Consider the following 27155-nt stretch of genomic DNA (forward strand, 5'->3'; position numbering starts at 1 on the left):
AGTAAAACTACAGATTCAGACGTCTTTGGTGGGTTGCTTACTTGCTTTAGTCTTATCATATACGTCCAACTCACGTAGGTAGCTAAAATAATGTAAATTGAATTGACCGACTCTGAGAAAAAAGGGGAAAAAAAAAAACAGATATTTGATCGTATAATTAAAATCGTCGTGCACTTGTTCTCTCATCACTCGGCCCATATGTACAAATTACTATACTTGACTAAGTCTGATCCGGCCCATATAAAAATGAAGCCTCGGCACCTGATGTACTAAAAAAGGAATGGTACATTGATTAGACTAGGGTTTTAACACATAGTGTATCCGCCATGAGACTGCGGCAGAAGCACGTCTCCCAGGAGGAGAATGGCCATACTCTACCATTTGATCTCTTTGATGAAATATTCTCGAGACTATCGGCGAAAACTATAGCGAGGTGTCGTTGCGTGTCGAAGCTCTGGTCTTCCATTCTCCACCGTCCAGATTTCACTGACCGGTTTCTAAAAATATCTTCGGCTCGTCCGCAACTCTTGTTCACCTTCAAACTCAACGGTAAGTGGCTCTTCTTCTCGTCACCTCAACCTCAAAATCTAGACGAGAACTCGTCTCTTTTAGCCACCAATCATCATATGTGTTTCCGCACTAGACCGGGTTCATGTGGGATCAATGTCCCTATTCGTGGCTTGCTCTGTACTACATCTCTGTGGCTTAAAGATAGATATAATGATTTCAAGGCAATGGTTTATAACCCTAGCACAGGACAGACCATAACATTACCCAACTTGATAACAAGGAGGGATGAAGCGAGAACCTATTTAGGGTATGATCCCATCAACAAACAAGTCAAAGTATTGTGCATGTCACTTTGTAGTCGGCTTTGGAATGCGAAAGATCATCAAGTTCTGACACTAGGAGTTCGAAATATGTCGTGGAGAAAGATTCAATGTTCCCTACCCCATTACCCGATAAGTGCTGGAATTTGTATCAATGGAGTCTTGTATTATATAGCCGATCAGAACAAGACGACTCCGAAACCTAGGTTTCCAAAACCTTATACCGTCGTTTGCTTTGATGTTCTGTCCGAGAAGTTCACATTTATTAACCAAGGTCTAGACAATAAAGTTAAGTGGAGCTCAACTCTGATAAATTACACTGGTAAATTAGGTGTACTTCGTCATGATCATTTCGGCAGAACTACTACAAATCTTGAATTGTGGGTTCTAGATGATATTGAGAAACATAAATGGTTGATAAAAATCCACGTGTTTCCGCCTCTGTGGAGAAAGCTTGGACCATCTACAAGGTTGAACATTGTCGGGATGACGAGTAATGGTGAATTTGTGTTTTCTGCGGCCTTTCTACGTGATCCTTTCTACATTTTCTACTACAATGTGGAGAAGAATACTATCGTAAGAGTTGAAATCCAAGGAATTGGACCTGTTAGTCGTCAAGACATTTACACTTTTATTGACCACGCAGAAGATATCAAACGTATGTGAGTGCTTCGAATGTCATATTACTCTTACAAGAGCGCTAAATAGTTTGGCTTCTTGATTCTCTTGCTCACTTGCTTTACGAATTGTGTCATTGCATATTGGTTTACTTTATTTTCTGCAAATTTGTTCTTAAATTAAGTTGGATTATTGATGGATATTCCTTGGTTTTGTACGGTTATCTACTTTTTCTTCATTTCTTTGAACTCTTTCTTTACATGTTAATCTCATTTTCTTCCCTCTTCATATGTTTATATATTCACGTTAATTTATCTTCCTTTACAAGTTACAGTCCACGCCCATCTCAGCTTTCGCCGATGACAGTACCAAAACAGAGAAACTCCCACTAAGCCCAACTCAACAAACACCAAATTAGCTAAATCCATTGCTACTATCCCAAACAATGTGCGTAAGTATCCCAAATGGAGGTAAATACTTGTATGGATTGGTGATTTTAGACAAATCTAATGTTTCTATGATCTCTATAACTTGAGATTACCATCTCCGTTTGGTCAAGCACAGTTCCAGTGTGTGACAACTATACATCTAGTAGAGACGTAGAGATATGGCAAGAAATATGCAGAGAAGCTACATATAATTAAAGATTCTGGATTACATAATCATGAAATTTTCATTGTAGCAAAATATATAAGATCAGCCATCATGATGTGTCATAGTAAAAAACACACTAAAATGACGCTTAAGTCAGTAACAAAACCACAAATCTTAGATTCAAATTGATTGTGAGTCTGATATTAACAAAGAGATTCTTAAACTAGATGAGAAAGAATAATTCAAGGATTAAAGTTTCTTCTTTGGTTTTTGACATTTCATTTTGGTAACAATATGTTCTTCCATTTTCTGATTTGAGACAAAACAATACGAGATTGATTTGTTATTATTTTTACTATTAAGATCTCTCCTTAATTCTTTTATAAATAAATTTGATAGATAAACTTGTTGGTACTGTTGTTACTGTAATCTAATGAATCTCCGTGATCGGAGGTTATGTATTCACTCAATATATATAGTGTATGTTACACGATAAGGACAAATATAAACTGAACCATATGCGATATACATAAATCATAGATACTCCTATATCTACGCTAACACCCCCCGCATTCCAAGCCGGTGACTTGTGAACGCCCAGACTGGACCCAAAATCAAGAAATAGTGGCGCGGGAAGGCCTTTGGTAAATATATCGGCATATTGGTGGGACCACGGTACATGAAACACCTTTACTTGTCCAAGAGCAACCTTCTCACGAACGAAATGAATGTCAATCTCAATGTGCTTGGTACGTTGGTGCTGAACCGGGTCACAAAACACGACTGACGCCTTTGGAAGAGGGATGTGCATTTCAAGCAGAAGATTGCGTATCCAACTTAACTCAGCCACATCATTAGCGACACCTCTGTATTCGGCCTCTGCACTAGAGCGAGAGACTGTGTGCTGTCGCTTCGATGACCATGAGATGATATTGTCACCGAGGAAGACACAGAATCCGGATGTTGATCGACGTGTAGATGGACAGCCGGCCCAGTCAGCATCAGTGTAAGCAGTAAGAGATAGTGAAGGCGAACGATAAAGCTGCAAGCCGTGAGAAATGGTGCCCTTGGAGCAGTATATGCTTCAAGGCATTAAAGTGTGTTTCACGAGGAGCATGCATGAAGAGGCAGACCTGTTGAACCGCATAGGATATGTCTGGACGGGTGAAAGTAAGGTACTGAAGAGCTCTAGCCAAGCTCCGATACAGCGTGGGATTAGAGATAAGCGGACCGTCATTGACATCAAGTCTTGGCTTGGTGTCAACCGGTGTAAGGCAGGAGTTGCAGTCAGTCATCCCTTCCCTATGGAGTATGTTGGCGGCATAGTTCTGCTGATGAAGAAACACCCCTGTCTTTGTCCGAATGATGGAGATGCCCAAGAAGTGATGAAGAGGACCAAGGTCAGTCATCGCAAACTCCGAATGTAACGAAGCAATGATCGAAGTCATGAGGGACTGAGACGATGCAGTTAAAGTGATATCATCAACATATAAGAGTAAGTATGCAACATCTTTACCACGAGTCAAGACAAATAGCGAAGTGTCGGACACGCTTTGACGAAAACCGACCCGACGCGCATAAGTGGAGAAACGCTCATACCAAGCCCGCGGAGCTTGTTTTAAACCATAGAGAGAACGTTTCACTAGACAAACATGATCGGGTTTACTCTTATCTCGGAATCCAGGTGGTTGGTGCATGTATACAGTCTCCTTGAGGTCCCCATGAAGGAAGGCATTTTTGACGTCAAGTTGATGAAGAGGCCAATCTTTTGCTGTGGCGACACCGAGAACAGCACGGATCGTAGCAGGCTTCACCACCGGTCTGAACGTTTCATCACAGTCGACACCAGGCTGTTGAGACTTCCCATTAGTGACCAAACGAGCTTTATAGCGGACCAGCTTTCCTGCAGAATCAAACTTGTGCCTGTACAACCACATACACCAAATCACGTTAGCAAACTTGGGCCATGGTACAAGTACCAACGTTCCCGTTTTAATAAGAGCATCATATTCCTCCCCCATGGCTGGTGTCCAATTGGGATCTTTAGCGGCATCGATATGGGATTTGGGTAAAGGTGAGACGGTGGTTGTGTGAAGGCAAAGGCGAGTTTGGGGTTTAGTGATGCCATGTTTACTACGTGTGACCATGGGATGAGCGTTTGTGACTAATGGTGCAGACTGAGATGACGATGATGTGATTGGCAAGGAAGGTGATAGGTCGCTGGGCAATGGAGGGGCAACTGTCATTGGCACAGATGGTGGTACGGGTGGAGGCAGAACGATCCGGGGAACCAATGGTGGTACTACAGACGGTTCCTGTTGGACAGACGTTGCCGGCGGATGCGCAAAGGGAAATGTGGCTTCATCAAAAACAACATGTCGAGAGAGAATGACCTTTTTCGTGACCATGTCAAGGCATCGGTATCCCTTATGGTCCGAAGGGTAACCAAGGAACGCACATGCTGTCGACCGTGGTGCGAGCTTGTGAGGTGTAGTTGGTAGCAGGTTTGGGTAGCATAACGAGCCAAACACACGTAACTGGTCATACCTTGGGACAGAACTAAAGAGTTTGACAAACGGAACATCATTACATATCGCAGTCGATGGTACAACGTTGAGAAGGTAGGAAGCAGTGTGGAGAGCTTCAACTCAATATACAAGGGGCATGCTAGCTTGAACCAAGAGAGTGCGTATAAGGTTGTTCAGAGTGCGGATCATCCTCTCAGCCTTGCCATTTTGCTGTGATGTATACGGGCATGAGAATCTGAAAGTCGTTCCAACCGCAGCAAAGTAGTCTCTGAACTGTTGATTATCGTATTCTCGGCCGTTATCTCATTGAAAAGCAACGATCTCTTGACCAAACTTTGTGCGCACCATGGCAGAGAAGTGGAGGTAGCGGCTAAAGACATCACTCTTTTTACGAAGAGGATAAACCCAAACGTAGTGGCTGCAATCATCCAAAAATAGTAAATAATATTTGACACCACTAACGCTTGACACTGGAGATGTCCATAAATACAAATGTATTAAATCAAAAGGTCTGGAAACAAGTGTTGTTGAAGAAGGAAAAGACATGCGAGTGTGTTTGCCAAGTTGACATGCATGACACAAATTTGTCATGTCAGTCTGTTTAAAAGAAATAAAACCATAAGCATTTAAAGAATGCAAAGTGTTGATGGCCGGGTGACCAAGACGCCGGTGCCAGAGGGTCGCGGAGAAAGCGGTCAATGAAAACACGGAGGGCGATGCGGTGGACGGCGTGATGGTGTAAAGTGGACCTGGGCTGTTACACCGGAGCAGCCTTGTCCGAGTCTGCAGATCCTTGATACAGAAACCAAGTGGGTCAAATTCAATAGTACAGTTGTTATCACTAACGAACTGTCGGACAGAGATCAGGTTGCCGACAATGTCAGGACATACTAGGACATGGTTGAGATGAAGTGGTTTGGTATTGGTGGTTAAGGTTGTATGGCCAGAGTTTGTAATAAGGGCTGAGGAACCATTGCCAACAGTAATAGAAGGAATAGTGCTCTTATTAAAAAGAGAACGAAGTGTACCTGGCTCAGCTGTAACATGATTCGTTGCACCCGTATCCATCACCCATGGATTGTTGCTTGGATCCTGAAGATTCATGGTGCTAAACGCTTGAGGGAGGGCCGTGTAAGCAAGCGGTTGAGCAGTGTTCATGAGATAAAAGATGGAACACCATGAGTGTAGAGAGCCTCGCCATGCGGTCGATGCGGAAAGGAACCATGCGGAGCAGAGGGGGGATGCATCGGTGGTGTGTAGTAGGGCGGTGGGACCCCGGGTGGCACGTTGTAAGCGTTGGGGAACATCCATGGAGCCTGAGGACACGACCAAGGTGGTGCGGCATAGGAGTTGTTCTGCCAATTGTTGTTGTTGTAGCGACCACGACCTCTGTTTCCGCGACCACCACGACCACGAGGTTTGTTGTTGTTGTTGTTCTGGCCGGAGTTGTTGTTGTTGTAGTGTTGCTGGCGTTGTTGAGGTTGGTCAGACTGTGTGTACAGGACACTCTGAGACGAGGAGTCAGTATTGTGTTCTGCGATCTGCGGAGTCTGCTTGGAGAGTCTCTTCTCTTCCATGAGAAGCATAGAGCGGGCCTTGATGAAAGAGGGAAACGGCGAGTGATGTTGAATGACATTAATGATACTGTCAAATTTTGCAGACAGTCCATTAAGCATGTGCATCACCAAGGCACGGTCTGTAACTGGGGCGTCAACATTTGCGAGAAGATCAGCAAGTGTCTTCAACTTGTGCGTGTAGTCAGTGACGGACATGTCTCCGATCACAAGGGTACGAAGCTCATTATCATACTGGATAGACTGAGCTTCTTTGTTGTCACGAAACAGGGCTTCAAGAGTGAGCCATAAATCACGAGCCGTGGACTTGGCCTTAAGAATTGTGTCGAGTTGTTCAGACACAGTGCCGTAAATCCACATTTTCACAAGATTGTCCCATTCCTTCCACTGCGTCTCATCGGCAGGAGGCGGGGCAGAGGAGCCATCAAGATGTCCAAGGACACCGAAGCTGCTACAGTGAGTCTCAAAGAGCTCACGCCAGATGTCATAGTTCAACTTTTTGAGATCAAGTTGGACCGGTATATAAGCCCGGATCTGTGTGATCCCGTAGGGCTTATCATGAGCGGGAGCGGCCGCGGTGACAGTCGCGGTTGCCAGTGAGCCCGACATAGTGATAAAAACAGAGAAAAGACGATGAAAGAACGAAAGTGTAAAAGAGAGAAAACAAAAGAGACGAAGACGAAGGACAAGCAGATCAAGAGTTTTTAAAAAGAAAGCTCTGATACCATGATCTAATGAATCTCCGTGATCGGAGGTTATGTATTCACTCAATATATATAGTGTATGTTACACGATAAGAACAAATATACACTGAACCATATGCGATATACATAAATCATAGATACTCCTATATCTACGCTAACAGTTACATAACACTACAACAGCATAAGCATAGCTCTAGATCACATTAATTTTAGAATCTCGTATTGTAATTGTCTTTGATATTTTTAGTACAGTTCAAACAAATATATAGCGTAAGAATTGACAAAATTGATAACAAAGGTCAACACTCAAATATGATTGAATGAACCTACTTGACATAATAAACATTGAGCCATTGACATTGTCAAACAGAAATTTGATAACAGTGAGTTAGAGACCCAACAATTGTAAATAAAGTTTGGTGGAAAGTGTAAGAACTTGTTGAAATAACATGTGACAAAGAGGTTGGTGAGGTGACTTGTAAAGGGTTTCATTTTGTCCTAATCAATTAATTGGGATTATGCCACGTACTATCTATTATCTAAATAATTCCCTCGATCTTGTCTCTTTTACTAACCGACCAAAAAGATTAGGTCATGTAATTTTCGTTCGGATAACCGTTTTGTTTACAGGAGAACTGCACGTGGAGTTCTTTAAAACAAGCCAACGCTTAATTTGAAACGTGTGACAAAAGTAATCCAATGGTCGTGTAACGCAGTTACATTTCTATTTCTTGCACCGACTAATTAATCAGATCTTAGTTTTACACTTTTTCTTAGTCTTAAACCAGAAACGAGTAGCTGTATATTCCTATTAAATGATGATTAGAAATCAAAAAGTTCAAATTTCCAATGTAAGAAAAACAAACTACATATATATTGAGTACAAAAACAAAGCAAAGCAAATTATATTGTATGTAAAATTAACGGATTCGTGTTTATTTCCCTAGTTTTAGGATTTAGCTTTTGGAGTGTCATGATTTTAAAAGTTATATGATTCAATTTTTGGACTATGAGGTTAAATTGAAAAGGACTAAAGGTTATTATTCTTTAAACTTTATAGTATTAAAATATAGAATGTTTTCATAACTTTACTAATTACTTGCTTGATGCTTCCACAATATAAAGTTCTATATAAAATAAAGGTTTTCATACAGCTACTCGTTTAAAACAACTTAAGCCTACAAGGAAGAAGACCAACATCAATTTTAATGCATTTAAAAGAACATTTTCTCTCGAAAAGGCGATTTTTCTGATCCCTTTCTTTCGAAGCTGCCGTTGCCGATTTTGACACTGACAACCCTCCTCCAATGACTAAGCCTAAGCGCTCTCCTCATAAACCCTCTTCCACAGCTTCCTCCTCCCCCTCCCCCGCTTCCTCCCCTCATCCTCCCTCCCCAGATCTAGTTTCCCCAAAGGTAGTGAATGAGTTTTCTGCTGTCCCCTCTGCGGCGATGAAAGCCCCAGTTCCCCCCTCCGCCTCTACCAAGGACCCCATCAAGGCTGGTTCTCGGTCGTCAAAATCCGTAAGTCCTACAGCGAGTGAATCGAGACTCCAAACCTCGAAAGTCCAAGAAGATCCCATGGCTGCCGATTCTGCCCAGATATCGGCTCTAGCTAACTGGAAGGAAATGCTCGTTGGCCCTTCAAGCAAGATGAAAAAGAAAAGTACCGCTATCACCTTAGAATCTGGTGAACTGTGTGTTAAAATCCCTAACACGGTGATACAAAAGAATCAAAATCTCTGGAAGGATTTTATTATTGGACAATTTCATGGTAATCTCCCCTCTAAAGGAGCTCTCTACGCCATTCTCAATGGAATCTGGAGTCGCAAGAGAAGAGACATCACTATCTCAAAGTAAGGTCCAAAGTCAGTTCTTATCCGTATACCTTGTGAGGAAACTCACAGAAGGGTCCTTGCCCAGAGGGTGTGGCATATTGAGGGACAATCTATGTTTGTCGTAGATTGGGAGCCTGGCCTCACCCCGGTGATGCCCGAGCTAACAGAAGCTCCGGTCTGGCTTGAATTTAGAGGTGTTCCTCCTCAGTTCTTCTCGCAGGAAGCTTTGAGCATATAGCGGGTCTTGTGGGTCACCCGGTCTTCTGTCACCCTGCTACTATCAATCTCACAGACTTGGAAGTTGCAAAAGTATTTACCATTGTGAACATCACCAAGCCGCTTCCGGTAGCAGTTAATGCTCAGTTTGAATCGGGTGAAATATTCAGGATAGAAGTCTCTAGTCCATGGCTTCCTCCTATCTGTGCTTTTTGTCAAGGAGTGGGACACTCCATCAAACGATGCCCCACGGTCCCGATCCTCTGTAACTTTTGTAAGTCAACTACTCACTCTAGGGAGGACTGTACTCGTGGAAAGAGGGATTCAAAAACTTTACCTGCGGATCCAGTGGTTCGACAAAGGGAAAACCCACTAAGAAGACGTAAGGAGCAAGCAAAAAGAAGTTCTCTAGCTCTAGAGAAAACTTCCTCTGTTAACCCTCGCCTGGAAGGATCCCTGGAACTGGACATTGGTCTCAATACTGCCTCTAATCCTCGTAAGAAGGGGACAAACAAATCCTCTTCCAAGTGCTTATCATCCTCGTCTTCTTCCTCTTCAGACTACGGCTCTCTAGAGGAAATCCTCTTCTTCTGACCCCCCGTCTGAAGAAGATGATAATCCAGATGATAGTGAGAAATTTATAAAGTTCCTATCTAAAAAGGAACGACGAAAAAAGAGGCGCTTTGAGCAGACTTCCTCAAGGAAGGGGACACTAACCAAATCTTCTCATTAATGGTAAAGGTAGACATTTTTTCTTGGAACGTTAGAGGTTTTAATCATAGTGTAAAGCGGAGAAGCTTCAGGAAATGGCTACGGCAGCATAAGCCGGTTTTTGGCAGCCTTATTGAGACTCGTGTCAAACAACACAAATCTCTGAAATATGTGCAGTCTACTTTTGCGGATTGGAATTTTGCAGCCAACTATGAGTTTGCAAAGCTAGGAAGGATCTGGATTGTATGGCATCCGTCTGTGAAGCTAACCATCCACTCGAAGTCTAAGCAGATGGTTACTTGTATTGTTCACTTACCAAAGGAGGATAGCGAGATTGTTGTGTCTTTTGTGTATGCTGTTAACTGTAGGATTGGGAGACAATTACTGTGGGAGGAGATGTGTGCCTTGTCTCGAGATTCTGCTGTGTGCTCTCGGCCTTGGGTAGTAATGGGAGATTTCTATCAAACCCTGAATCCTACTGAACACTCTTCTGGAGGCACTCGAATCAAGAAAGGGATGGAGGAATTCTGAGATTGTCTATCTTATGCTAGTCTTTAGGACCTTACCCTTAGGGGGAACCAATTCACTTGGTGGAACAATCAGGAGCTTAACCCGATTGCTAAAAAGCTGGATAGAGTCCTGATCAATGATGAATGGATGCTTAAATATCCTTTATCCTTTTCACTTTTTGCGGAGCCTGACTTCTCTGATCATAGTCCTTCTGTTGTGGATTTAGGAAAGCGGCAGCAGGGTCGAAGACATTTTATGATTTCCCATTTCCTCCTCCATGATGATGAGTTCCTCCCGTGACTCCTCAATTATTGGCATAATGCAGACTCTAATGGTACTGCACAGTTCAACCTGATCAGAAGGCTCAAAGAGCTTAAAGGTGTTATTCGAGACCTAAACAAGGAAAAGTTTTCGGGGTTGGAGAACCGTACAAGAGAAGCTCAGGAAACTCTGCATCAATGCCAAGCTTTGTTGTTGAGTGACCCCTCAAGGACCGCAGCAGCTCAGGAGAAACAGGCCCACAAGGAATGGATGAATCTTGCCATCGCTGAAGAAAAGTTCACTTATCAGAGATCTCAAATTAATTGGTTTGAGTGTGGGGATCTTAATACTGCATTTTTTCATAGGGTAATGGCGACCCACATAGCACAGATTCAGATACACTATCTGATCAATGAGCACGGTCAGAGGTTAACTAGTCCTGAGGAGGTGAAATCCCATTGTGTGTCCTACTACTAGGACCTGATTGGAGGTCATCCTATTTCTCTTTCTAATCCTGAGATTAAGCGAATCAAGGATCTTATCCCTTTCAGATTGGGGGAAAATTTTCAGGAGTCCTTAGTTGCTGAGATCACTGAGGCAGAAATAAAGAGAGAATTCTTCTCCATGCCAACGAACAAAACCCCAGGACCAGATGGATACACTGGAGAGTTCTTCAGGGCTTCTTGGGATATCATCGGGAATGACCTTATAGCTGCAGTCAAGGAATTCTTCGGACTGGTAACCTTCTCAAATAAGTCAATGCCACCGCACTCATTCTCATCCCTAAGGTGATAGGAGCCGATAAGATATCAAACTTCAGACCCATCTCGTGTTGCAACGTCCTTGATAAAGTCATCTCCAAAATTATAGCTCGTCGAATGGAGGACATCCTAACCCTGATGATCTCCAACTCTCAGTCTGCTTTTGTCAAAGGTCGACTTCTAGTGGAGAATGTATTGCTCGCCTTAGAAACGGTGCAAGGTTTTGGCAGGAATAATGTCACGTCAAAGGCTCTGTTAAAGGTAGATTTGAGGAAGGCTTTTGACTGTGTGAAATGGGACTTTGTTCTGAAGATCCTGGAGATTGCTCGCTTTCCCCCTCGTTTCATTAACTGGGTGAAGCAATGTGTCACTACCACATCTTTCTCCATCAACATCAATGGGAGCTCTGCGGATATTTCAAAGGAGGAAGGGGACTTAGACAGGGAGATCCTCTCTCCCCTACCCTCTTTGTAATCGCCATGGAAGCTCTATCCAACCTTCTTAGCCACCGTTTTGACTCTGGCCGTATAGGTTACCATCCCCTGGGAAGAAATCCAATCATCTTGCACCTAACTTTTGGGGATGACTTAATGATCTTCTTCGATGGGAGCAACTCCTCTCTGCAAGAGATTGCCTCTATTTTGGATGAATTCAAGGAACTCTCGGGGTTGAGTATGAATAGGGACAAGTCCACCCTTTTGTTGCTGGTGTCCCAGATCAGGCTCTTGAACAGCTGTCCCATCAAGGTTTTAACATTGGTTCCTTTTCTGTCCGCTACCTAGGACTCCCTCTCCTCCACCGTAAGCCCAGGAAAGCAGATTATTCTCCTCTACTGGATAATATCAAGGCTCAGTTCTCCTCCTGGTCCACTAAGGTTCTCTCCTTCGCGGGTCGGCTCCAGCTCATCTCTGCGGTGATCTACAGCTCTATCAACTTTTTGTCCTCCGCCTTCGCCCTCCCTAAAGGATATCTCCGCCTCATTGAATCCATGTGTAATGCCTTCCTTTGGTCAGGGAGCCTGGAAAAACGTGCAAATGCACAGGTTTCATGGAAAGATATTTGTCTCTCCAAAAAAGAAGGTGGTCTTGGACTAAGAAACTTCACCGTCTGGAATAAAACCCTCAATCTGAAGTTGGTTTGGCTGCTTTTCACGAATAGTAGATCCCTTTGGGTTGCTTGGATGAGGGAGCATATGCTTAAAACTAACAGCTACTGGTCTGCTGAGGAAAGTTTCGGGGCCTCCTGGATGTGGAAATTTCTAATCTCCGTGAAACCTATGGTAAAGCCTCTCATGGGATGCAATATAGGGGATGGCAAAATGGCAAGCTACTGGTTTGACAATTGAAGTCAGTCAAGACCTCTGATCGATGTTATAGGTCATGATGGTCCGCGACTTATGGGCATTCCCAGGGATGCGACCGTCATCCAGCGAACTGGTCCTCAAGGATGGAGACTTCCATCTTACATGACTAGAAACCCCTTCTCCAATCGCTCCGGCATTCTCTCCTCCAGCTAGATACTCCGGTGGAGTCTGCAGGACCTGACTCCTTCACCTGGGGACCTGAAGGTGACAGAAAATATTTTTTCAGCACAAAGGTAACCTGGAATGTGTTGCGACCTTCATCAGGGATCAAAGAGTGGCACAAAGCTATCTGGTTTAAGAAAAGCATACCCAAGCACTCCTTCACGTTTTGGGTTGCCAATCTTAACAGACTACCGGTTAAAGCGAAAACTGCAAACTGGGGAATGTCTACAGACACAAATTGTCACCTGTGCTCTAACGGTTTCGAGAACAGGGAGCATCTGTTTCTGCATTGTGACTATGATCTTCATCTGTGGGGACTAGCTTTCTCTAGACTCGGTCTCCCAAACCTCATGTTTTCCTCTTGGCAAACCTTGATCAGTTGGCTCCTAGGTACCTCGGCAGGTTTACCCTCCATGCTCAAGAAACTAGTATCCCAAGCTACAATCTACCTCCTCTGGAAGGAACGCAACTCTCGATCTCATGGTGGTCCATCTGTCTCGCCTGACTCGCTGTTCAGACTTCTTGATAGAACAATTCGAGACATCTTCTTAGCTCATCAACATAGCAAACAAGGACAAGGGCTCCTTCTCAAATGGCTAATGCACCTCTACTGAGGATATTCGGTTATTGTAATCAACCTTTTCCATGGGAAGTTTTTTCTCCTGTAACTTACGGCTTTTTAATTTTTTTGGGCTGTAGTTACCTATAAAAACTTTTGTAAACCTCAAGTTCCTTTTGATAATATAATTAACAGTTATACTTAAAACTAAATAAATAATTATAATTTATTACGAAAACTTTTTTTTTATGCTTGTTACTCTAGCTTACACATGTGCTAGCTAGCATTGGTCAATAATTTTTTTTTTAATATAATCACAAACCGTAATTATTTACCAACCAAAGGTAAAGTGATAGTATTTCCTAAAAAAAAATAACATTTTAAAATATGTTTAAAATTATTGTATACTGTTATTATGGTATAATGTGGCCTCATTGTCAAGTCCTAGACACTCATATTAATTATACAAGAACTTGTATGTCATGCCACACAACTCAACAAATTAAATGCGTGGCTTCATATAACTTGAAAATTCATTTGACTATGCTTAACAGCATTCAACACATCAATACAATAAAAACACAATGTTTCTTTCCAGAGGTTGACACCTCAGCTTCTGTATTGAAGCAGGTGTTGACACCTCAGTAAAAATCAACAACCTATCAAATTATAACAATTAATACAGCTCAACTTTTCTCTTCCTTAGGTGGACAAAGCAAATCAAAAACGCTTTGTATCACTGCGTTTAATCATCAATACAAATTTATGTTCTTCGTCGCCTCATACCAACCTTCGACCTACTCTCTCTACCATTACCAATCGTTAGTCGATTGATTGATTGCTTGTGGTGGATTTCACAACAATAAAGTACCTAAACCCAGAAGATCTTCGATTAGATGTCGCCGGTTCAATGAGGTATGTTTCCCATCTCTCTATTCCTTGTCTTTGTTTGCTGATTCCTTGTCTTTGTTTGATTCAATGATATACTTATATATGAACACAAAAATTTCAACTTTGTTTTTAGTTCTGCTGTTTTCGAGATGGGCAATACCAAAGTAATTGCAGCTGTCTATGGTCCAAGAGAGGTACTTGATTTGACCTATAAAGATTGGTGCTTTTGTTATATATAATCCAGTGAATTATGCGAATTGGTTTATTTCTGTTTGTTTTAATTGTATGTATCTATCTCGGTGAGAGCATTTTATCTCAGACAGAGAAACCAAGTTGCATATCTAATCTTAAGCTGATCGGAGATTGGAAGATCTGCTATATTATACTAATTGCTTCATCGAAGATTCTGAGGTTGGCTAAGTTTGAGTTTCAAATAGATTAATAGATAGATAAAATTACGAAACATAGTTCGTTGTTCACTGAATTGTTTTTTGTTAGGGATCTGTTTGTTTTTTCTTTGTTAGGGATTCGTGATGATAGATTAATAGTTCAGATAGACAAGACAAGAGTTTAATTGTAAGATATATAAGAGATATATCTTATATATCTTATAGAGTACCTGAATGATGCCTTTGACTCGCCAGACGTTATGTTTGAGAAGCACAATATCGGAATGATCAAGGATGTAGGGCCTGAAGTTCCCGTCGCACTGACTCTATAGATGCGTTGTGTTCGGCCGAGAGCTGAGTGGCGTGAGCCTCACCAGTCACCCTCATGACTTGTCCTAGCACTGCCCGTGAGTCCCCCGCATTGGCCACATAGAGCTTCCCATCGCAGATGACGCTTACAAGACAGCAAGATCCTACAGTGGCTATCTGAGATCTTGAGTTCGAGAGAAGACAAACACGCATCTTCGAAAAGTCCATAAATATTGAGTTCTGTCTTGCTCATTAACGAAGATGCTAATCAATAATCGTAACTGTTTTCAGTGGCATAGAAAAGTACAACTGAATATTTTATTTTTGTCATCGTTGCACTTTTGAGTTTTGACTTTGTTTTGAATCATATTTGATGTTTACTCGAATATATTTTCATTACTTTCTCATAGTATTATACTATTATTGACAATGAACGATTTGAAAGTGTGATATGCTACTAAAACCTATAAAAATTTATTGTTATTGTAAAAATGTATATATATTATGAATAGTAGAAGAGTAATCAAATATAGTAGTTTATGTGAAAATTTCCAATTCCAAATAAATTGATAATAATGACTAATGAGTCTGAAAACTTTTCATCTCATTAGTGACATGAGATACGTGATCGTCGTGGTTACTAGGAACCGATTGGTTATGATGTGATTTCGAATATGCGACAGAGGTGGATGTTCAAATATTTTTTGGTTTGGGTTTGAGGCGGATTATGAAATATTTTTTGGTTTGGATTTGAGGCGGATTATGTTTCTTTGAATTTCATTATGAGTTTATATGGTATGGTTTTGGCCTTTTGCGATCTTAAAGTTTTTTATTATTTAAATATTATCTTTTCTTTTAATGTTGACAAATCATGTTTTAAGGTAAATAAAAAATAAAAAATGATAATCAATCAACACATGGTTTGATTTTTTTAATTATTATTGCAAACAACATATAAAAATTTTCTTTAAAATAATTAAAATAAAAACAAAATAAAAAATAATCTTGCGGCGTAGCGCAGGTACTATCCTAGTGTTAATAATACACTAGGGATCCTAACAAAAAAAACTTCTGTACATGTAATCTAAGATTTCAGTTGCGTTTCAGGTTGGCAACGTTTAAATTGCTCATTTGACCGATCTAATTTAGTCACGTTTCAAGTTCATTTAAGTCCCTTTTTACTTTTCAACATTTGATTACTTTTTCTATTCTATTAATTTCCCTTTTTCCTAAGGTTGGTTAGAAAAGTTTAAATCGACAGATTCAAACGTCTTTGGTGGAGTTGATTTAATCTCATAAACGTCCACACACACACACACACACAAAAACACTCACCTAGCTAAAAAATGTCAATTGATCGAACATGAGAAAAAGAAAAAAAAAAAGAAAAATTGAACCCAATAATGTCATGGCACTTCTTCAATATTTTTAGTAAACAGCGCGTAGTTGGTTCTTCTCTCACAAGAAACTCACCCTCGACCTTTCCACGCTAAATCACTATACTAGTATACTGTATTGGATTAAGTCGATCCGGCCCATCTAAAATAAAGTCTCGACACTTTTTAACACTTCTTTTTACTGTTTTGGAAGTTGAAACTGAGAGTATGATTGCGTATCAACCATATTCATTACTTACCTAGATTTGTTTTTTAATCGAGATTCTAGGAAATGATGAATCTTAAACAGACTCAAAGAAACCCATTTACTTTTTTAATATCTTTTAAAAGTTAACTAATACTACTAGTCATAGTTCCTGTTTTAGAAATCGTTAGGTGTTAGTCCGGCAGTAAGGGAGGACCTAGCGATTAATCGGAAAATCGGATTTAAATCAGGCATTAATCGGAAACTAGTTTTTGGAGATTTATCTATATACATCTATAATATATTAAAATTGTAACATATTGTTAGGATTCGTTAGTGGTGCAGTAGTTTTCAGTTGCACCTATAATCCAGTGTTCACGGGTTTGAGCTGCACCAACCTCTTTTTGGTTTTTTTTTTTTAATTTTTTTTTAGTGAATACAAAATGAAAAAATTGTTCTTATCTTCTTCCTCATCGAATCTGAAAACCCTAATTTAAGTTGGGTTTTTATTTTCTTGGCGATTATTCTTTATTCTACTTTGTTATTCTTGTAGTTTTAGTCCTTATATGATAGATCTACAACAAAAATCATAGTTAAAACATCAAAACCCTTAAATTTTTTTTTTTTTTTTGGATCCCGACATTTTGGCTGATTGGGCTCAAATCGCGGAGGCAGAGAGCTGTCTAGCGTGTAACCGGCGATTACACGGCTGCCTAGACCGATTTTTAAAACAGGGGTCGTAGTTATGGTTACATTGATATGAGTATATGTTTCCAAAGCAACCGAATCGATGAAAATGGAGATACGAAGAGACATTTGAAAAGATTCGAAAAGACTACTCGCTTTCTCTTCTGAGTTTAATACACCACCACCGAGCATTAACCCAATCACAACCAGGCTGATCACAAGATAAATCGACATAATTTTACAGTGCACAAAACTATAAAATCATAAAGAAAAAAAGAAAAAAAGCTTATTGCGTTTCCAAAAATTTCTCAATCGCTCTTTCTCTTTCTTTCCAAAATCCCGATGGCTAAGAAGAAGCAACCTCAGCCTCCTCTGGTTACTCCATCTCCGGCGAAGGAGCCGTCGGAAGTTGCATCTCCGGTTAAGAAGCCGTCAGAACTCGCCTCTACTTCTTCTAATAAGAAGCAACCTGAACCGCTGCAAAATCCATCATCGGAATCTGGTTCAGAGTCAGAAGAATCGGGCTCCGAATCTGAAGGAGAAGAAGACAAAACACCCAAGAATCCAGAAACTGATTCTGCTCCGGTTGTAGCCAATGAAATCTCAGGTTCAAAGTCTGAGAGTGTATCTGACTCTGAATCTGAGCCAACTCATGCTCTTGCTTTCAATAGTATTAAAAGCTCATTCAGTTTCGAGGTGAGTTTGCATCAGTGCACCAACAAAATCCGGGGTTTAAAGAAAAAGTATGTCAAGAAAATGAAGAACGGTGGTGAGGCCTCAATTACAAAGCGTCATGATCTTATGTGTTTGGCACGTGTTAAGGAGATTTGGGGAACTACTGATGTCGATGTTGTTGACTCTACTCCTGTTGTGAAATCAAACAAGAATAAGAAGGAAGGTGAGGAGGTTAATAGGGTGAAGAATGATGATGACTCTTTGATGATGGTTGACGATGGTGATTGGTTTGAAAGGTCATTTATTCGTGGTGCGATTACGAGTTTTGGTGGTGTGATGGTTGATGAAGAAGCTGTGAAAGCAAAATGGAGGTTGGTACCGGTCACGAAGAAGAAGGGAATCGAGGATAAATGCAAGTCATTGGAAGCTGAGGAGATGAAATGCTTCTTGCTAAAGGCTGAGATTCTGAGTGAGGTGAGTTCTGCTCTTGCTAAATCTGACTAGAGAGAGAGAGAGATATAATCTATTTGAAGATGCATTTGCTCCTTTTTCCTTTTTGGTTTCATGTTGGATCTTTATTTTGGTTTTTGGTTGTAATTGACTAATTAGTTGTATCAGCTAATTAGTTAGTATCAGATGCATCTTTGTTTTTTCTTTTGGGGGTCGAAGTAACAGCGAACTATCTGATGGCTGATCTTATTTTGCTACGATGAAATTCATGATTATGTAATCCAAAATCTTTAATTGTATGTTAGCTTCTCTGCATATTATTATCTAGCCATATGTCTCTATTAGATGTATAATTGAGATGACAAAGGTGTGTGCTCTCGCTCTGAGTGTAGAACTATGTGGTCTTGCTAGGATGCTATGTGATGATATTTACTTATTTGCTTTCAATTATCATTAAGTTTTGACTTCTTAAAAGATCCTTTGTGAAACGAATCAAGATACATGAGTGGGACTGAATAGATTATGTAATAGAAGACAAGCCATGTTTAATGATTAATTTTTGTTTTCCATAAGTGTAGTTTTCCTTAAGTGTAGTTTTCCTGATCATTATCTTCACCTTGTAAATGTGAAATCCTAATAAAATTGTATGGTCGTTTTAGGCTTTTAGCTAGTGATGATTATGGTTTAGTTTAAAATTAAATCAGTCACCAACATAAAAAGATAGAAGTCACAGAACACATGTCTCTTGATCTGAAAAAACAAACAAGACAGAACATGTGTGAAATCTCAATCAGCTTTTTACCTCATTACTGTATATATATTTTACAGAGACTGACCAAACGGAGATGGAAATCTCAAGTTATGGCATCATACACACATTTCTTTCATTATCAATCACTTTGTATTTTGTCTTATTCCTTTGACATTATACTCTGTTACTGGACAACTGAGATGCTGTCTTATATTAGGCGGTGTATACTGTTTACTTAAAATGAATTGTCTAAAATTGTGAATCCACAAAAATATTTACCTCCATCTGAATGGAGTATTTACTCGTAGCACATACGCACTCTGTTTGGTCAAGTAGCAATGGGTTTGACTGGCTGGGATATTTTGGATTGTCGGTCAGATTTTTAGTGTTTGTTGAGTTGAACTTAGTGGGAGTTTCTCTGTTTGATCGTGGACTGTAACTTGTAAAGGAAGCTGATAAGCTATATGAGAGGCACGTGAGAAGGAAGCTTGAGTGAAGAAGAAAATATCTCTAAGTCCTAACAAACTTTAGAGAGTATAAATAGTTAGTAGAGTCTGTTGTAAAGACTGATCCTGCGTGATCATTTTGTGTGAGTTAGTTAGATCAGACCTGCGACTCTGTTACAGTGTGATAGGTGATTGAGAACTGTAACTCAGTCCTTATCAAATGGTGCGCTAGTGATCTGCGATCGAATCAAACGCTGAGAAAGTTAGGTTTCAAGCAATTTGGGGATTTTAATCACAATGTGTCTCGAGGGATTTCCCATCTTCGATGGTGTTGCTGGTGAATTGCGATCTTGGATTTCATGGCTGGAGGAGTTCTTTATTCAGGAGGCTTTCATAGGAGATGAGAAGCTGAATCTTGCACAGAGTCTTCTCGAAGGTGACGCTGAAGCTTGGTTTTACTGGCGACAATCACTTTGCACTTTCTCAAGCTGGCAGAAGTTGAAGGAGGCCTTATTGTTTCGGTTCGGTGAAGATGACGATCCAGAGAAGCTTCGATTGCAAGAAAGGAATGACCGACTCATCCAGCAATGGCGTGAGAATAAAATACGTAGGGATTTCATGACGATCGAACAAGAATCAGAAGCGGTAAGTGCAAATGACTCGATTCATGAGGTAGGATCAAGTTGCATAACAAAGGAAGCACATAATCATCTGGAAATTTCCAAAGAATCATTGAATCAAGCTGATGAAATCTTAGAGGAGAGGAACGAAGTCTCAGAGGAGATGAACAAATCGATTCCAGTGGAGAAATCTCAGCATCAACGGGAACTGGTCAAAGCTTCATCAGAACGGAACGATGATGGTGCAAAGAAAGAATCGAAGAGCACTGTGGATTTGTGCTTTGACACGCCCTCGTTCGACGTGAATCGCAACATCGTCACAAACGGGACTTTGCCAACTCCACAGGTACCAGTTTCTGTATTGGAACCAAGCCTTCGATTTAATGATGACGCATTGGTTGTTGGTGAGGATTTCCACTCTAGTTCTGATGTTAATGCATGGTTGATTCATCAAGAAGAGCAATTACAAGTTTTATATGTTGAAGAAGCGTATGTGTTATCTCCAAAGTCAGCATGTGTCACTGATCAGCAAATGGCATACCAAGTGTTCGACAAAATGACTCCACAGAAAGAAAGATTGAAATCACTGAAGAAGAGGAGATGTTTGAAAGCTTGGAGGTTCAAATTCAAATCTAAAAACAGGACAAAGTCAAGAAGTATGAAACAACGTTTTAATGTTGAAATGCAGAAACCTGCATTTCTATGTTATGATGATTCAAGAACTGTTCAAGAACATGGGGGAAGGGCATATCAGATTCACATGGTGAACTTCTACAGGTCTGAGCTTGATTCTAAGTTTCACAAGCGGTTGGAACAGCTACAACGATTGTGGAAGTCGCAGAAACTGCTCAGCTCTTGGACATTCAAGATGCTAGAGTTACAGGTCCACACACAGATTTCTCTCCGGTTGAAGAAACCAAAATTTCTCAAACCTTGGCATTTCAAGTACAAAACCACGGGCTGTGGGAGAGAAATAGAGCTGATAAAGCAACATACATTTGAACTTAAATGGGGTCACATCAGCGAGTTGCTACAAGAGTTGGCTGCAGATTGTGGGATAAAGTTTCTCTTACAGCATATTATACAAGGGAACGATGATTGGGAAGCTTCTACAAAGATGACGGACAAGTTGCAGTTAAAACTCAAACAAGGACTGGATGTAGATGGGGCTTCATGGCATTATTCCACTAACAAAACGAATCAATGGAGCTCTCCAAATGGATTTGTTGTTGCATTACACTCTGGTTTTGGAGAGAAGCTCCACTTTTTTCCTGCTGCAGAGGTGAATCAGTTACAATCTGCAGATGTTCAACTAGACATGGAGCAGCAGGCAGTTCCAGAAAGACAAATACTTTCTATTTGGCATCGTTGGAGACGCAAGGACTGCCTCAACTAGACCTTAGCATTCTATCTTGTCATCTGAGCACAAGCGCACATCAGATGCTTCCCCTTAACGCTTGAGGACAAGCTTTTCTACAGGGGAGGGTATTGATACATACATACATAGAAGAGAATGCTGCAAAAGAGTGAAGGTTAGCTGAGCTGCAGAAGAGTGTTGTAGAAGAGTGGGACGCATTTTTCTTACGTCATTGTTGGAGATGCCTAGAATGTTTCCAGCCACATCTATTTCTTCTTTTAAAGCTTGAGGACAAGCTTTTCTAAAGGGGAAGGTATTGATAAGCTATATGAGAGGCACGTGAGAAGGAAGCTTGAGTGAAGAAGAAAATATCTCTAAGTCCTAACAAACTTTAGAGAGTATAAATAGTTAGTAGAGTCTGTTGTAAAGACTGATCCTGCGTGATCATTTTGTGTGAGTTAGTTAGATCAGACCTGCGACTCTGTTACAGTGTGATAGGTGATTGAGAACTGTAACTCAGTCCTTATCAGAAGCAAGATAAATTCGCGTGAATACATGTTATAATGGCTGGTAATGATAACCCTACCTTCTTGGCTAAGCCAACTAAGATCACCAATGCATGACCAATATTGCCTAAAATAATAATGTCCAAAATCGGTAGACTTTTCTTCCATTATGCTTGTTAAGTGGGTTCGATAAGCAGGACGCCACCGTTTGTGTATATTCTTGACTAGTATTCTGCTGATTTCTTATTTAAACTACTTTAGATGATAAATATTTGTTATTTGTTTCCTTGTTTAACTTGTCCCGAAGATGTATTTTGTAAACTTCTATATCAACCAAAACAACTCGAGTCGATTTTTTTTGTGTGTGGGAATTCTTGATTGTTGAGGATAGTGGCCAAGCGCACGATGAGATACTCGTCCACAAAGGAGCAAACATGTGTTTTATTGCCGGTAAGTGCTCCTCTCGTATATTTGTTGTCGCATCCAGGATGATAAGAAGAAGTTTTGAAGCCTACTACAAATTAGTGAGTAGTGACATGCGGAATACATTGACTTGTTTGTTGATTGGATCATAGCCTAGATAGGTTCTTGCTAGAGCCCTCCGCCCCTCCCCCTCCTAGTTCTCACTATGGGTAATGTTATTGACTGTCCTGTGCTAGGGTTATAAACATTCGCCTTTAAACCATTATGTATATTCATTACAGAGAAATCCACGAATAGGGGCATTGATCCCACCTGATCCCGTGCTAGTGCGGAAACACATGTGACGATTGGTGGCTATAAGAGAAAAGTTCCCGTCTGGATTTAGAGGCTGAGGTGAAGAGAAAAAGAGCCACTTCCCGTTGAGTTTGATGATAAACAGGAGTTGGGGACGAGCCGAAGATATTTCACGAAAATCTCAGTGAATTCTGGACGGCGGAGGATGGAAGACCAGATCTTCGACACGCGACGATACCTCGCTATAGTTTTCACGGATAGTCTCGAGAATATTTCATCAAAAAGATCAAAGGGTAGAGTGTGGCCATTCTCCTCCTCGGAGACGTGCTTCTGTCGTACTTTCATGGCGGAAACTCTAATTGTTAAAATCCTAGATTTGTCCTATAACATTACCAAACCGGTTTACTTAATTAATAATCTTCACTTCATTCTTCCAATTTTTAATTTTTTTATATTAAAAATTAAAAACACTGAAATATATATAATATACAAAATATACCTTTCTAATAAGTAATAATCAACCTATATAAGATTTAAAAAGTTAAGATACAAAATTTATCTACCTAGCTAGAAGTTGTAAATCCGAATACTTGTGACTAAGAGAGGGAACCGAAAGAACCAATAAGATGTCCAAAAGACGATACAGCAACAAAAAAACACATGTCAGACTTAAAAAAGACAGTTCTCATAAATAACTAAATGACAGTTCTCATAAATACCATGAAACATGGTTTTAATTATCGCCTTATAAATACCGTACGTTCCCTTAATGTTCTTGACCCTAATGAGCCAAAATTATAAGGATGTAGTGAAACACATTCCTTTTAAAACATGTTTCCCCCAGCATATCATTGAGATGTATATGTGTGTACAATATTTTAGTCCTCAAGCCTAATCACAAAACAAAATTTGGTGCGATGTTTTGGCTTTAAGAGCATTCTTTACACACAGATCAAGTATGAGTACTAAAGAGAGAGAAAAGAATTAAGGTTCTTAGCTTTTGGATTGAAGGTGGAATATGAGCTAAAGAAGATGAATCAGTGCACATGTATGAAATAGGCATTGTGAGACACAAAGACAACACAAGAAGCATTGGTGGAAAAGGACATAAGTTGTTAAGCAAGTGAGCAAGTTAATGTTTAAGGTTAAGGTGATTCAGGAACAAAAAAGTTTCAAGATGCTGACAAAGAAGATTCAGATCATCAAACAAAGAATGAGAACATGTCAATAACACAGAACTAGAGGATTAAAATAAGCGGTTTGAATTTATAAAAAAGTGGTTTAAATTTTTTATTTTATAATAATATATACACATTTTGTTTCATTATTTTATAAGAAGATGAATAAATAGATTATTAAATGTATTATGACATGTGAAATTCTATTGGTTAAAATAAAAAAAAATGAATAAAGAAGTTCACCTTAAGGGGTGAACCCAAGAATTGTTCCATTACAAAATAGTTAGAAAATATTGTACAAAACCACAAAGACGACGATTAGCTAGTTAAACATAATAAAAGAGAAATGCAAAATATAGAAAAAAAGTTTTATATGGATGAAACTCATGTATAAATATATTGAATTCTAGAACAAAGTTGAAATAAAATATAAAGAAACCCACGGGTTGATTTATTTTAGTCTTTTCTTAAATTTTAGTAATCGAGATAAAGCATATTTTGATAAGCAAAGGAATTACAAACCACATTTTTGCAAGACCATAAAAGCGACTAAGAGTCTTATGAAATCCTAAGCACTCACATTATAAGCTTCACATCTTCAACGTGGTCTACAAAAGTATAGATATCTTGACCACTAATGGGTCCAATTCCTTGGATTCTAACTCTTACGACAGTATTCTTATCCACATTGTAGTAGAAAATGTAGAAAGGATCAGATAAACCGAGCGGAGAAAACACAATTTCACCATTACTAGTCATGCCGACAAATTTCAACCTTGTATCCGCAACAAGATTCTTCCACAAAGGAGGCAACACATAGATTTTCCTCAACCATTTGTGTTGCTCAACATCATCTAGAACCCACAACTCAAGACTTGTAGTTGTTCCACTGAAAAATCCATTACCATCAAGACGCATTACACCTAACTTATTAGTGTAATTTATCATAGTTGGGCACCACTTTGTTTTGTTGTCGAGAGCATAGTCAGTATATGTGAACTTCTCAGACATAACATCAAAGCAAACTATGGTATAAGGTTTTACAAACCTACGTTCTGGAAAGTTGTCGTTTGGATCCGCTATATAGTACAAGACTCCGTTGATACAAATCCCAATATTTAAAGGGTGATGAGGTAAGGAGCATTCAATCAACCTCCACGACAGTGAAAGTGCATCAGAGCTCTGAAGGTGACAGGAGCTTGTGAAGTGTCTCAGAGTGCTGATATGCTGACGTGGCAGGTGGACTGACGTGGAAGAAGATTATGGAAGTCATGATAAGAAGCGTGAGAAGGAAGGAAGAAGAAGATCAAGATATACATGAAGATATTGAGGGTATATTTGATCGAGAGAGTTAAGAGAGGATATTTCTTAGGATAAGGAATATTTCCTTTTAGTTAGGGATTCACAAAGATCTAGGTTAGAGGTCATTTGTGTAAGGTATAAAGGGACGAGGGCTAGCCGCAAAAAGAGCTAGCACTCGTGGGGAAAAGTTTGTGAGTTTTTGTAAACCTTCAAGCAATCGAAAAAAGGCTTTGAAGGTGAGTGTGTTCATTTTACTCTTTTAGATCTACACAGGGTGTTGCGATAGATAGACAAGAGAGTAGGCTTAGATTCATAACTTGTAAAAGGGAGTTTTTATAAGTTTGAATTAAAGCGTTTGCTTGGCGCGTTCCAAGCGGTTTGAGTGATTTGTTGTCCTCTATACCTTTACAATTGGTATCAGAGCAAGCACCTGATAAAAAGTTCTGATATCCTTTTTCAACAGGTGAGATCTTGCGGCAAGGGTATGGAGAAATCATTGGATTTTGTTGCGGTTCAATCACCATTGAAACTCGATCCTGAGTGCTTTGGTTTTTGGAAAGTGTCAATCAAGCAAGTCATCTCAAGCATCGGCATGGAAGCTTGGTTTGCGGTGGAAGATGGTTGGTCACATCCGACGGAAAAGAATGAGAAGGGAGAAATGGTACCTAAGCACATGAAGAAATGGACAGCCGAAGAAAAAGCGGAGTCCAAACATAACTCACAAGCTCTGTCAGTTATCTTCAAGTCGCTGCCTAGGGATATTTTCAATCAAGTTCAAGGATGTGAAGCTGCCAAGGAAGCATGGGACATTCTGGTAGTCACGTTTGAAGGCACAAGTAGGGTCAAACGTACAAGGCTGGACAATCTTGCTTCAGATTTTGAGAACTTGCACATGACTGAAACTGAGTCAGTTGCAGATTACAGCAGTCGTCTGAGTGGTATTGCACAAGAAGCTGTAGTTTTGGGTAAACGCTATAAGGAAAAGAAGCTGGTGAAGAAATTCCTCAGGAGTCTGCCAGATAAGTTTCAACCACACAGGTCTGCTATAGATGTTTCACTGGATTCTGATGAGCTCAAGTACAATCAAGTGGTTGGGATGATGCATGCATTTGAGATACAGCTGAAGAAGAAAGAAAAAGTGAATGAGAAATCTTTTGCCCTTAAAGCCATAGAAGAACAGAAGCTGGCTGAGTCTCAGGAGGTTGCAGATGAAGAAAAGGTGGGTTTGTTGGTTAAGAAGTACTTTCGCAAGATGGAAAGAAGTCAGCGGAAGGGAACATCATCGCTCTTAAAATCTGATACTGATAAGGATATCAGGAAGAGTGACAAGCAAGAACGACAGTGTGCTGAATGTGAAGGTTTTGGGCATTACAAGTCTGAGTGTCCAAACAACAAACGAAAGAATTCTTTGCAGTGCTATGGGTGTAAGGGCTACGGTCACACTAAGTTTGATTGTCCTTCACGAGAAAACAAGCAGAAGTCCTACATCACTTGGAGCGAAAGTGACTCAGATGAAGAAGTCAGCAAAGGAGAGGTTCTTAACAGCTTCCTTGCATTGCTGGATGTCATTGAGGAAGATGAAGAAGATGATGTGGTGCTGGAAACCAAGGACATAGATGAGAAAAGGAATTATGATTCAGATGGAGAAGAGGCTGATTTGTCAGTAGAAGATCAGATAGAGCTTCTCATCAAAACGGTGGTACAGAAGACTCAAGACAACACACAGTTAACTTCTGAGAGAGATACATTACAGATTCATGTTGCAATGATCTCTAAAGAGTTAAGTGAAGAACAGGCAAAGACTCTGCGACTTGAAAAGCAGTTAGAAGAACAGCTGAAGAATATCAGAATGCTGAATAAAGGAACTAAGGATCTGGATACACTGCTTAGCACTGGAAGATCCAGCAATCTGAAATGGGGTCTGGGTTATCAAGGAACAAACACCAATTCAACCACTCAATTTGTCAAAGGAGTGGAGGCTGAGCCCGAGCTGAAGGAGAGGAAGTTCCCTCGAACTACTAGGATGTATGATCAGGTTCCTGTGAAGCAGAATTCAAGAAACCCAAGG

The 27155-nt window shown here is 40.2% G+C and overlaps 3 protein-coding genes across 3 annotated transcripts; 2 read left to right on the forward strand and 1 right to left on the reverse strand.

Moving 5' to 3' along the window:
- Window positions 327-1496, forward strand: LOC104733949 (putative F-box protein At2g19630). Its single transcript, XM_010453473.2, has one exon. The coding sequence runs from the start codon at window positions 327-329 to the stop codon at window positions 1494-1496; it is 1170 nt and encodes a 389-aa protein (XP_010451775.1).
- On the reverse strand, window positions 5725-6753 carry LOC104733951 (GATA zinc finger domain-containing protein 4-like). The gene has a single exon (XM_010453474.1). The coding sequence runs from the start codon at window positions 6751-6753 to the stop codon at window positions 5725-5727; it is 1029 nt and encodes a 342-aa protein (XP_010451776.1).
- LOC104733952 (probable transcription factor At4g00610) lies at window positions 17032-18509 on the forward strand. The gene has a single exon (XM_010453475.2). It carries the CDS (start codon window positions 17428-17430, stop codon window positions 18262-18264), a length of 837 nt encoding a protein of 278 aa, XP_010451777.1. The 5' UTR covers window positions 17032-17427; the 3' UTR covers window positions 18265-18509.

The sequence above is a fragment of the Camelina sativa genome, chromosome 12 (assembly GCF_000633955.1).
Source record: "Camelina sativa cultivar DH55 chromosome 12, Cs, whole genome shotgun sequence".
NCBI classification, from domain to species: Eukaryota; Viridiplantae; Streptophyta; class Magnoliopsida; order Brassicales; family Brassicaceae; genus Camelina; species Camelina sativa.

Coding starts and splice junctions, on each gene's coding strand:
- LOC104733952 (XM_010453475.2), top strand. CDS start 17,428: ATGGCTAAGAAGAAGCAACCTCAGCCTCCTCTGGTTACTCCATCTCCG.
- LOC104733949 (XM_010453473.2), top strand. CDS start 327: ATGAGACTGCGGCAGAAGCACGTCTCCCAGGAGGAGAATGGCCATACT.
- LOC104733951 (XM_010453474.1), bottom strand. CDS start 6,753: ATGTCGGGCTCACTGGCAACCGCGACTGTCACCGCGGCCGCTCCCGCT.